Here is a 12,191-nt window from a genome sequence, read left to right as displayed (position 1 = left end):
TTGTACACTGGTTCCTGGTGCTCTATTACACTGGTCCCTGGTGCTCTCAGACACTGGTCCCTGGTGCTCACACACACAGGTCCCTGGTGCTCTTCTACACTGGCCTCTGGTGCTCTCATACACTGGTCCCTAGTGCTCTTGTACACTGGTCCCTTGTGCTCTAGTACACTAGTCCCTTGTGCTCTAGTACACTGGTCTCTCTTGCTCTACTACACTGGTTTCTGGTGCTCTCACACACAGGCCTCTGGTGCTCTTGTACACTGGCCTCTGGTGCTCTTGTACACTGGTCCCTGGTGTTCTTGTACACTGGTCCCTGGTGCTCTAGTACACTGGTCTCTGGTACTCTCACACACTGCTCCCTGGTGCTCTTCTACACTGGCCTCTGGTGCTCTTGTACACTGGTCCCTGGTGCTCTAGTACACTGGTCCCTGGTGCTCTCACACACTGGTCCCTGGTGCTCTTCTACACTGGCCTCTGGTGCTCTCACACACTGGTCCCTAGTGCTCTTGTACACTGGTCTCTGGTGCTCTAGTACACTGGTCTCTCTTTCTCTAGTACACTGGTCCCTGGTGCTCTTGTACACCGGTCCCTGGTGCTCTAGTACACCGGTCTCTGGTGCTCTTGTACACTGGTCTCTGGTGCTCTTGTACACTGGTCAATGGTGCTCTTGTACACTGGTCTCTGGTGCTTATGTATACTGGTCTCTGGTGCTCTTCTCTACTGGTCTCTGGTGCTCTTGTACACTGGTCCCTGGTGCTCTTGTACACTGGTCCCTGGTGCTCTTGTACACTGGTCCCTGGTGCTCTTGTACACTGGTCTCTGGTGCTCTTGTACACTGGTCTCTGGTGCTCTTGTACACTGGTCCCTGGTGCTCTAGTACACAAATCTCTCGTGCTCTAGTACACAAATCTCTGGTGCTCTCGCACACTGGTCCCTAGTGCTCTTGTACACTGGCCCCCGGTGCTCTCACACACTGGTCCCTGGTGCTCTAGTACACTAGTCCCTGGTGCTCTAGTACACTGGCCTCTGGTGCTCTCACTTACTGGTCCCTAGTGCTCTTGGACACTGGTCCCTGGTGCTCTAGTACACTGGTCTCCAGTGTTCTGTCACTCTGGTCCCTAGTGCTCTCATGCACTTGCCTCTGGTGTTCTCACACACTGGTCCCTAGTGCTCTTGCACACTGGTCCCTGGTGCTCTAGTACACTGGTCCCCTAGTGCTCTAGTACACTGGTCTCTGGTCCTCTCACACACTGGCCCCAAGTGCTCTTGTACACTGGTACCTGGTGCTCTAGTACACTGGTCCCCTAGTGCTCCAGTACACTGGTCTCTGGTGCTCTCACACACTGGCCCCAAGTGCTCTTGTACACTGGTCCCTGGCGCTCTAGTACACTGGGCTCCAGTGTTCTGTCTCTCTGGTCCCTAGTGCTCTAATACACTGGTCTCTGGTGTTTTCACACACTGGTCCCTAGTGCCCTTGTACACTGGTCCCTGGTGCTCTAGTACACTGGTCTCTGGTGCTCTCACACACTGGTCCCCGGTGCTCTTGTACACTGGCCTCTGGTGCTCTTGTACACAGGTTCCTGGTGCTCTATTACACTGGTCCCTGGTGCTCTCAGACACTGGTCCCTGGTGCTCACACACACTGGTCCCTGGTGCTCTTCTACACTGGCCTCTGGTGCTCTCATACACTGGTCCCTAGTGCTCTTGTACACTGGTCCCTTGTGCTCTATTAAACTAGTCCCTTGTGCTCTAGTACACTGGTCTCTCTTGCTCTAGTACACTGGTCTCTGGTGCTCTCACACACAGGCCTCTGGTGCTCTTGTACACTGGCCTCTGGTGCTCTTGTACACTGGTCCCTGGTGTTCTTGTACACTGGCCTCTGGTGCTCTCACACACTGGTCCCTAGTGCTCTTGTACACTGGCCTCTGGTGCTCTTGTACACTGGTCCCTGGTGCTCTAGTACACTGGTCCCTGGTGCTCTCACACACTGGTCCCTGGTGCTCTTCTACACTGGCCTCTGGTGCTCTCACACACTGGTCCCTAGTGCTCTTGTACACTGGTCTCTGGTGCTCTAGTACACTGGTCTCCCTTGCTCTAGTACACTGGTCCCTGGTGCTCTTGTACACCGGTCCCTGGTGCTCTAGTACACCGGTCTGAGGTGCTCTTGTACACTGGTCTCTGGTGCTCTTGTACACTGGTCCCTGGTGCTCTTGTACACTGGTCTCTGGTGCTTTTGTACACTGGTCTCTGGTGCTCTTCTACACTGGTCTCTGGTGCTCTTGTACACTGGTCCCTGGTGTTCTTGTACACTGGTCTCTGGTGTTTTTGTACACTGGTCCCTGGTGCTCTTGTACACTGGTCTCTGGTGCTCTTGTACACTGGTCCCTGGTGCTCTTGTACACTGTTCTCTGGTGCTCTTACATCACTGGTCCCTGGTGCTCTCATACACTCTTCTTGGATGCTGTATGTTATGACCCCTGAAGTTTGTTTACACTGGTCACTGGTGTCCTTGCACACAGATTCTTGTGGCTCTCTCACACTGCTCGTTGGTGCTCTAGTACACTGGTCTCTGGTGCTTTTGCACACTGGTCTCTGGTGCTTTTGTACACCGGTCTCTGGTGCTCTCACACACTGGCTCCAAGTGCTCTTGTACACTGGTCCCTGGTGCTCTAGTACACTGGTCCCCTAGTGTTCTAGTACACTGGTCTCTGGTGCTCTCACACACTGGCCCCAAGTGCTCTTGTACACTGGTCCCTGGTGCTCTAGTACACTGGGCTCCAGTGTTCTGTCTCTCTGGTCCCTAGTGCTCTAATAAACTGGTCTCTGGTGTTTTCACACACTGGTCCCTAGTGCCCTTGTACACTGGTCCCAGGTGCTCTAGTACACTGGTCTCTGGTGCTCTCACACACTGGTCCCCAGTGCTCTTGTACACTGGCCTCTGGTGCTCTTGTACACTGGTTCCTGGTGCTCTATTACACTGGTCCCTGGTGCTCTCAGACACTGGTCCCTGGTGCTCACACACACAGGTCCCTGGTGCTCTTCTACACTGGCCTCTGGTGCTCTCATACACTGGTCCCTAGTGCTCTTGTACACTGGTCCCTTGTGCTCTAGTACACTAGTCCCTTGTGCTCTAGTACACTGGTCTCTCTTGCTCTACTACACTGGTTTCTGGTGCTCTCACACACAGGCCTCTGGTGCTCTTGTACACTGGCCTCTGGTGCTCTTGTACACTGGTCCCTGGTGTTCTTGTACACTGGTCCCTGGTGCTCTAGTACACTGGTCTCTGGTACTCTCACACACTGCTCCCTGGTGCTCTTCTACACTGGCCTCTGGTGCTCTTGTACACTGGTCCCTGGTGCTCTAGTACACTGGTCCCTGGTGCTCTCACACACTGGTCCCTGGTGCTCTTCTACACTGGCCTCTGGTGCTCTCACACACTGGTCCCTAGTGCTCTTGTACACTGGTCTCTGGTGCTCTAGTACACTGGTCTCTCTTTCTCTAGTACACTGGTCCCTGGTGCTCTTGTACACCGGTCCCTGGTGCTCTAGTACACCGGTCTCTGGTGCTCTTGTACACTGGTCTCTGGTGCTCTTGTACACTGGTCAATGGTGCTCTTGTACACTGGTCTCTGGTGCTTATGTATACTGGTCTCTGGTGCTCTTCTCTACTGGTCTCTGGTGCTCTTGTACACTGGTCCCTGGTGCTCTTGTACACTGGTCCCTGGTGCTCTTGTACACTGGTCCCTGGTGCTCTTGTACACTGGTCTCTGGTGCTCTTGTACACTGGTCTCTGGTGCTCTTGTACACTGGTCCCTGGTGCTCTAGTACACAAATCTCTCGTGCTCTAGTACACAAATCTCTGGTGCTCTCGCACACTGGTCCCTAGTGCTCTTGTACACTGGCCCCCGGTGCTCTCACACACTGGTCCCTGGTGCTCTAGTACACTAGTCCCTGGTGCTCTAGTACACTGACCTCTGGTGCTCTCACTTACTGGTCCCTAGTGCTCTTGGACACTGGTCCCTGGTGCTCTAGTACACTGGTCTCCAGTGTTCTGTCACTCTGGTCCCTAGTGCTCTCATGCACTTGCCTCTGGTGTTCTCACACACTGGTCCCTAGTGCTCTTGCACACTGGTCCCTGGTGCTCTAGTACACTGGTCCCCTAGTGCTCTAGTACACTGGTCTCTGGTCCTCTCACACACTGGCCCCAAGTGCTCTTGTACACTGGTACCTGGTGCTCTAGTACACTGGTCCCCTAGTGCTCCAGTACACTGGTCTCTGGTGCTCTCACACACTGGCCCCAAGTGCTCTTGTACACTGGTCCCTGGCGCTCTAGTACACTGGGCTCCAGTGTTCTGTCTCTCTGGTCCCTAGTGCTCTAATACACTGGTCTCTGGTGTTTTCACACACTGGTCCCTAGTGCCCTTGTACACTGGTCCCTGGTGCTCTAGTACACTGGTCTCTGGTGCTCTCACACACTGGTCCCCGGTGCTCTTGTACACTGGCCTCTGGTGCTCTTGTACACAGGTTCCTGGTGCTCTATTACACTGGTCCCTGGTGCTCTCAGACACTGGTCCCTGGTGCTCACACACACTGGTCCCTGGTGCTCTTCTACACTGGCCTCTGGTGCTCTCATACACTGGTCCCTAGTGCTCTTGTACACTGGTCCCTTGTGCTCTATTAAACTAGTCCCTTGTGCTCTAGTACACTGGTCTCTCTTGCTCTAGTACACTGGTCTCTGGTGCTCTCACACACAGGCCTCTGGTGCTCTTGTACACTGGCCTCTGGTGCTCTTGTACACTGGTCCCTGGTGTTCTTGTACACTGGCCTCTGGTGCTCTCACACACTGGTCCCTAGTGCTCTTGTACACTGGCCTCTGGTGCTCTTGTACACTGGTCCCTGGTGCTCTAGTACACTGGTCCCTGGTGCTCTCACACACTGGTCCCTGGTGCTCTTCTACACTGGCCTCTGGTGCTCTCACACACTGGTCCCTAGTGCTCTTGTACACTGGTCTCTGGTGCTCTAGTACACTGGTCTCCCTTGCTCTAGTACACTGGTCCCTGGTGCTCTTGTACACCGGTCCCTGGTGCTCTAGTACACCGGTCTGAGGTGCTCTTGTACACTGGTCTCTGGTGCTCTTGTACACTGGTCCCTGGTGCTCTTGTACACTGGTCTCTGGTGCTTTTGTACACTGGTCTCTGGTGCTCTTCTACACTGGTCTCTGGTGCTCTTGTACACTGGTCCCTGGTGTTCTTGTACACTGGTCTCTGGTGTTTTTGTACACTGGTCCCTGGTGCTCTTGTACACTGGTCTCTGGTGCTCTTGTACACTGGTCCCTGGTGCTCTTGTACACTGTTCTCTGGTGCTCTTACATCACTGGTCCCTGGTGCTCTCATACACTCTTCTTGGATGCTGTATGTTATGACCCCTGAAGTTTGTTTACACTGGTCACTGGTGTCCTTGCACACAGATTCTTGTGGCTCTCTCACACTGCTCGTTGGTGCTCTAGTACACTGGTCTCTGGTGCTTTTGCACACTGGTCTCTGGTGCTTTTGTATACTGGTCTCTGGTGCTCTTGTACACTGGTCTCTGGTGCTCTTGTACACTGGTCTCTGGTGCTCTAGTACACTGGTCCCTGGTGCTCTTGTACACTGGTCTCTGGTGCTCTTGTACACTGGTCTCTGCTGCTCTTGTACACTGGTCCCTGGTGCTCTTGTACACTGGTCTCTGGTGCTCTCACACACTGGTCCCCGGTGCTCTTGTACACTGGCCTCTGGTGCTCTTGTACACAGGTTCCTGGTGCTCTATTACACTGGTCCCTGGTGCTCTCAGACACTGGTCCCGGGTGCTCTTCTACACTGGCCTCTGGTGCTCTCATACACTGGTCCCTAGTGCTCTTGTACACTGGTCCCTTGTGCTCTAGTACACTAGTCCCTTGTGCTCTTGTACACTGGTCTCTCTTGCTCTAGTACACTGGTCTCTGGTGCTCTCACACACAGGCCTCTGGTGCTCTTGTACACTGGCCTCTGGTGCTCTTGTACACTGGTCCCTGGTGTTCTTGTACACTGGCTTCTGGTACTCTCACACACTGGTCCCTGGTGCTCTTGTACACTGGCCTCTGGTGCTCTTGTACACTGGTCCCTGGTGCTCTAGTACACTGGTCCCTGGTGCTCTCACACACTGGTCCCTGGTGCTCTTCTACACTGGCCTCTGGTGCTCTCACACACTGGTCCCTAGTGCTCTTGTACACTGGTCCCTGGTGCTCTTGTACACCGGTCCCTGGTGCTCTAGAACACCGGTCTCTGGTGCTCTTGTACACTGGTCTCTGGTGCTCTTGTACACTGGTCCCTGGTGCTCTTGTACACTGGTCTCTGGTGCTTTTGTACACTGGTCTCTGGTGCTCTTGTACACTGGTCTCTGGTGCTCTTGTACACTGGTCCCTGGTGCTCTTGTACACTGGTCTCTGGTGCTTTTGTACACTGGTCCCTGGTGCTCTTGTACACTGGTCCCTGGTGCTCTTGTACACTGGTCCCTGGTGCTCTTGTACACTGTTCTCTGGTGCTCTTACACACTGGTCCCTGGTGCTCTCATACACTCTTCTTGGATGCTGTATGTTATGACCCCTGAAGCTCGTGTACACTGGTCACTGGTGTCCTTGCACACAGATTCTTGTGGCTCTCTCACACTGCTCGTTGGTGCTCTAGTACACTGGTCTCTTGTGCTTTTGCACACTGGTCTCTGGTGCTTTTGTATACTGGTCTCTGGTGCTCTTGTACACTGGTCTCTGGTGCTCTTGTACACTGGTCTCTGGTGCTCTAGTACACTGGTCCCTGGTGCTCTTGTACACTGGTCTCTGCTGCTCTTGTACACTGGTCTCTGCTGCTCTTGTACACTGGTCCCTGGTGCTCTTGTACACTGGTCTCTGTTGATCTTACACACTGGTCCCTGGTGCTCTCATACACTCTTCTTGGATGCTGTATTTTATGACCCCTGAAGTTCGTGTACACTGGTCACTGGTGTCCTAGCACACAGATTCTTGTGGCTCTCTCACACTGGTCCCTGGTGCCCTTGTACACTGGCCTCTGGTGCTCTCACACACTGGTCCCTGGTGCTATTGTACACTGGTCCCTGGTGCTCATGTACACTGGTCTCTGGTGCTCTCACACACTGGTCCCTGGTGCTCTTGTACACTGGTCTCAGGTGCTCTCACACACTGGTCCATGGTGCTCTTGTACACTGGTCTCTGGTGCTCTCACACACTGGTCCCCAGTGCTCTTGTACACTGGCCTCTGGTGCTCTTGTATACTGGTTCCTGGTGCTCTATTACACTGGTCCCTGGTGCTCTCAGACACTGGTCCCTGGTGCTCACACACACAGGTCCCTGGTGCTCTTCTACACTGGCCTCTGGTGCTCTCATACACGGGTCCCTAGTGCTCTTGTACACTGGTCCCTTGTGCTCTAGTACACTAGTCCCTTGTGCTCTAGTACACTGGTCTCTCCTGCTCTAGTACACTGGTCTCTGGTGCTCTCACACACAGGCCTCTGGTGCTCTTGTACACTGGCCTCTGGTGCTCTTGTACACTGGTCCCTGGTGTTCTTGTACACTGGTCCCTGGTGCTCTAGTACACTGGTCTCTGGTGCTCTCACACACTGGTCCCTGGTGCTCTTCTACACTGGCCTCTGGTGCTCTTGTACACTGGTCCCTGGTGCTCTAGTACACTGGTCCCTGGTGCTCTCACACACTGGTCCCTGGTGCTCTTCTACACTGGCCTCTGGTGCTCTCACACACTGGTCCCTAGTGCTCTTGTACACTGGTCTCTGGTGCTCTAGTACACTGGTCTCTCTTTCTCTAGTACACTGGTCCCTGGTGCTCTTGTACACCGGTCCCTGGTGCTCTAGTACACCGGTCTCTGGTGCTCTTGTGCACTGGTCTCTGGTGCTCTTGTACACTGGTCCCAGGTGCTCTTGTACACTGGTCTCTGGTGCTTATGTATACTGGTCTCTGGTGCTCTTCTCTACTGGTCTCTGGTGCTCTTGTACACTGGTCCCTGGTGCTCTTGTACACTGGTCTCTGGTGCTCTTGTACACTGGTCCCTGGTGCTCTTGTACACTGGTCTCTGATGCTCTTGTACACTGGTCTCTGGTGCTCTTGTACACTGGTCCCTGGTGCTCTAGTACACAAATCTCTGGTGCTCTCGCACACTGGTCCCTAGTGCTCTTGTACACTGGCCCCCGGTGCTCTCACACACTAGTCCCTGGTGCTCTAGTACACTAGTCCCTGGTGATCTAGTACACTGGCCTCTGGTGCTCTCACACACTGGTCCCTAGTGCTCTTGGACACTGGTCCCTGGTGCTTTAGTACACTGGTCTCCAGTGTTCTGTCACTCTGGTCCCTAGTGCTCTCATGCACTTGCCTCTGGTGTTCTCACACACTGGTCCCTAGTGCTCTTGCACACTGGTCCCTGGTGCTCTAGTACACTGGTCCCCTAGTGCTCTAGTACACTGGTCTCTGGTGCTCTCACACACTGGCCCCAAGTGCTCTTGTACACTGGTTCCTGGTGCTCTAGTACACTGGTCCCCTAGTGCTCCAGTACACTGGTCTCTGGTGCTCTCACACACTGGCCCCAAGTGCTCTTGTACATTGGTCCCTGGTGCTCTAGTACACTGGGCTCCAGTGTTCTGTCTCTCTGGTCCCTAGTGCTCTAATACACTGGTCTCTGGTGTTTTCACACACTGGTCCCTAGTGCCCTTGTACACTGGTCCCTGGTGCTCTAGTACACTGGTCTCTGGTGCTCTCACACACTGGTCCCCGGTGCTCTTGTACACTGGCCTCTGGTGCTCTTGTACACAGGTTCCTGGTGCTCTATTACACTGGTCCCTGGTGCTCTCAGACACTGGTCCCTGGTGCTCACACACACTGCTCCCTGGTGCTCTTCTACACTGGCCTCTGGTGCTCTCATACACTGGTCCCTAGTGCTCTTGTACACTGGTCCCTTGTGCTCTATTAAACTAGTCCCTTGTGCTCTAGTACACTGGTCTCTCTTGCTCTAGTACACTGGTCTCTGGTGCTCTCACACACAGGCCTCTGGTGCTCTTGTACACTGGCCTCTGGTGCTCTTGTACACTGGTCCCTGGTGTTCTTGTACACTGGCCTCTGGTGCTCTCACACACTGGTCCCTAGTGCTCTTGTACACTGGCCTCTGGTGCTCTTGTACACTGGTCCCTGGTGCTCTAGTACACTGGTCCCTGGTGCTCTCACACACTGGTCCCTGGTGCTCTTCTACACTGGCCTCTGGTGCTCTCACACACTGGTCCCTAGTGCTCTTGTACACTGGTCTCTGGTGCTCTAGTACACTGGTCTCCCTTGCTCTAGTACACTGGTCCCTGGTGCTCTTGTACACCGGTCCCTGGTGCTCTAGTACACCGGTCTGAGGTGCTCTTGTACACTGGTCTCTGGTGCTCTTGTACACTGGTCCCTGGTGCTCTTGTACACTGGTCTCTGGTGCTTTTGTACACTGGTCTCTGGTGCTCTTCTACACTGGTCTCTGGTGCTCTTGTACACTGGTCCCTGGTGTTCTTGTACACTGGTCTCTGGTGTTTTTGTACACTGGTCCCTGGTGCTCTTGTACACTGGTCTCGGGTGCTCTTGTACACTGGTCCCTGGTGCTCTTGTACACTGTTCTCTGGTGCTCTTACATCACTGGTCCCTGGTGCTCTCATACACTCTTCTTGGATGCTGTATGTTATGACCCCTGAAGTTTGTTTACACTGGTCACTGGTGTCCTTGCACACAGATCCTTGTGGCTCTCTCACACTGCTCGTTGGTGCTCTAGTACACTGGTCTCTGGTGCTTTTGCACACTGGTCTCTGGTGCTTTTGTATACTGGTCTCTGGTGCTCTTGTACACTGGTCTCTGGTGCTCTTGTACACTGGTCTCTGGTGCTCTAGTACACTGGTCCCTGGTGCTCTTGTACACTGGTCTCTGGTGCTCTTGTACACTGGTCTCTGCTGCTCTTGTACACTGGTCCCTGGTGCTCTTGTACACTGGTCTCTGGTGCTCTCACACACTGGTCCCCGGTGCTCTTGTACACTGGCCTCTGGTGCTCTTGTACACAGGTTCCTGGTGCTCTATTACACTGGTCCCTGGTGCTCTCAGACACTGGTCCCTGGTGCTCACACACACTGGTCCCTGGTGCTCTTCTACACTGGCCTCTGGTGCTCTCATACACTGGCCCCTAGTGCTCTTGTACACTGGTCCCTTGTGCTCTAGTACACTAGTCCCTTGTGCTCTTGTACACTGGTCTCTCTTGCTCTAGTACACTGGTCTCTGGTGCTCTTGTACACTGGTCTCTGGTGCTCTAGTACACTGGTCCCTGGTGTTCTTGTACACTGGCCTCTGGTACTCTCACACACTGGTCCCTGGTGCTCTTGTACACTGGCCTCTGGTGCTCTTGTACACAGGTCCCTGGTGCTCTAGTACACTGGTCCCTGGTGCTCTCACACACTGGTCCCTGGTGCTCTTCTACACTGGCCTCTGGTGCTCTCACACACTGGTCCCTAGTGCTCTTGTACACTGGTCCCTGGTGCTCTTGTACACCGGTCCCTGGTGCTCTAGAACACCGGTCTCTGGTGCTCTTGTACACTGGTCTCTGGTGCTCTTGTACACTGGTCCCTGGTGCTCTTGTACACTGGTCTCTGGTGCTTTTGTACACTGGTCTCTGGTGCTCTTCTACACTGGTCTCTGGTGCTCTTGTACACTGGTCCCTGGTGCTCTTGTACACTGGTCTCTGGTGCATTTGTACACTGGTCCCTGGTGCTCTTGTACACTGGTCCCTGGTGCTCTTGTACACTGGTCCCTGGTGCTCTTGTACACTGTTCTCTGGTGCTCTTACACACTGGTCCCTGGTGCTCTCATACACTCTTCTTGGATGCTGTATGTTATGACCCCTGAAGCTCGTGTACACTGGTCACTGGTGTCCTTGCACACAGATTCTTGTGGCTCTCTCACACTGCTCGTTGGTGCTCTAGTACACTGGTCTCTTGTGCTTTTGCACACTGGTCTCTGGTGCTTTTGTATACTGGTCTCTGGTGCTCTTGTACACTGGTCTCTGGTGCTCTTGTACACTGGTCTCTGGTGCTCTAGTACACTGGTCCCTGGTGCTCTTGTACACTGGTCTCTGCTGCTCTTGTACACTGGTCTCTGCTGCTCTTGTACACTGGTCCCTGGTGCTCTTGTACACTGGTCTCTGTTGATCTTACACACTGGTCCCTGGTGCTCTCATACACTCTTCTTGGATGCTGTATTTTATGACCCCTGAAGTTCGTGTACACTGGTCACTGGTGTCCTAGCACACAGATTCTTGTGGCTCTCTCACACTGGTCCCTGGTGCCCTTGTACACTGGCCTCTGGTGCTCTCACACACTGGTCCCTGGTGCTCTTGTACACTGGTCCCTGGTGCTCTCACACACTGGTCCCTGGTGCTCTTGTACACTGGTCTCAGGTGCTCTCACACACTGGTCCATGGTGCTCTTGTACACTGGTCTCTGATGCTCTTACACACTGGTTCCTGGTGCTCTCATACACTCTTCTTGGATGCTGTATGTTATGGCCCCTGAAGTTCGTGTACACTGGTCACTGGTGTCCTTGCACACAGATTCTTGCGGCTCTCTCACACTGCTCGTTGGTGTTCTAGTACACTGGTCCCCGGTGCTCTCATAAACTTTTCATGGATGTGTATGTCAGCACCCTTGAAGTTCTTGGTCACTTGTCACTGGTTTCCTTGCATACTGGTCCCTATATCCCATGCACACTGATTATTGTGGCTCTCTCACACTGCTCGTTGGTGCTCAGACACACTGGTTACTATAGCTTGTGCACAATGCTCATTCACACTGCTGTCGTACACTCACTCTTGGTTCCTCTCCAACCCCCATTCTGCAGTAGTGCACAGATTCACAGCTGTCCGTGAAAGGGTTTGCACAGCTGACTCACCTGTCCCTTCAGTCTCAGGCTCAGAATAGGCCGGTCTTGTGAAGACACATCGGCCACGGCAAAGATGACGCCTGCGTCCTTCAAGGGTCGGATGTGCATCTCCAGGGTCAGGGACCAGTCCTTGAGCACTCCATGCCCCAGATCTGGAAGAGGAAGAAGGGGGCGGTGAGAGCAGACAGGAACAGGAAGGAGGAAGAGAGAAA

General features: G+C 53.9%; 1 protein-coding gene across 1 annotated transcript in view; it reads right to left on the bottom strand.

The window, feature by feature from the left end:
• The window catches only part of SHBG (sex hormone binding globulin), a 161,132-nt gene that overhangs the window by 54,956 nt on the left and 93,985 nt on the right, over window positions 1-12,191 (bottom strand). The window contains exon 6 of the mRNA XM_085638077.1: window positions 11,989-12,131. Coding sequence (XP_085494203.1) covers window positions 11,989-12,131 — 143 coding nt within the window. The remainder of the gene's footprint in view (window positions 1-11,988; window positions 12,132-12,191) is intronic.

Source organism: Triturus cristatus, chromosome 12 (assembly GCF_964204655.1).
Source record: "Triturus cristatus chromosome 12, aTriCri1.1, whole genome shotgun sequence".
NCBI lineage: Eukaryota > Metazoa > Chordata > Amphibia > Caudata > Salamandridae > Triturus > Triturus cristatus.
This window is presented reverse-complemented; position numbering and strand designations above follow the sequence as displayed.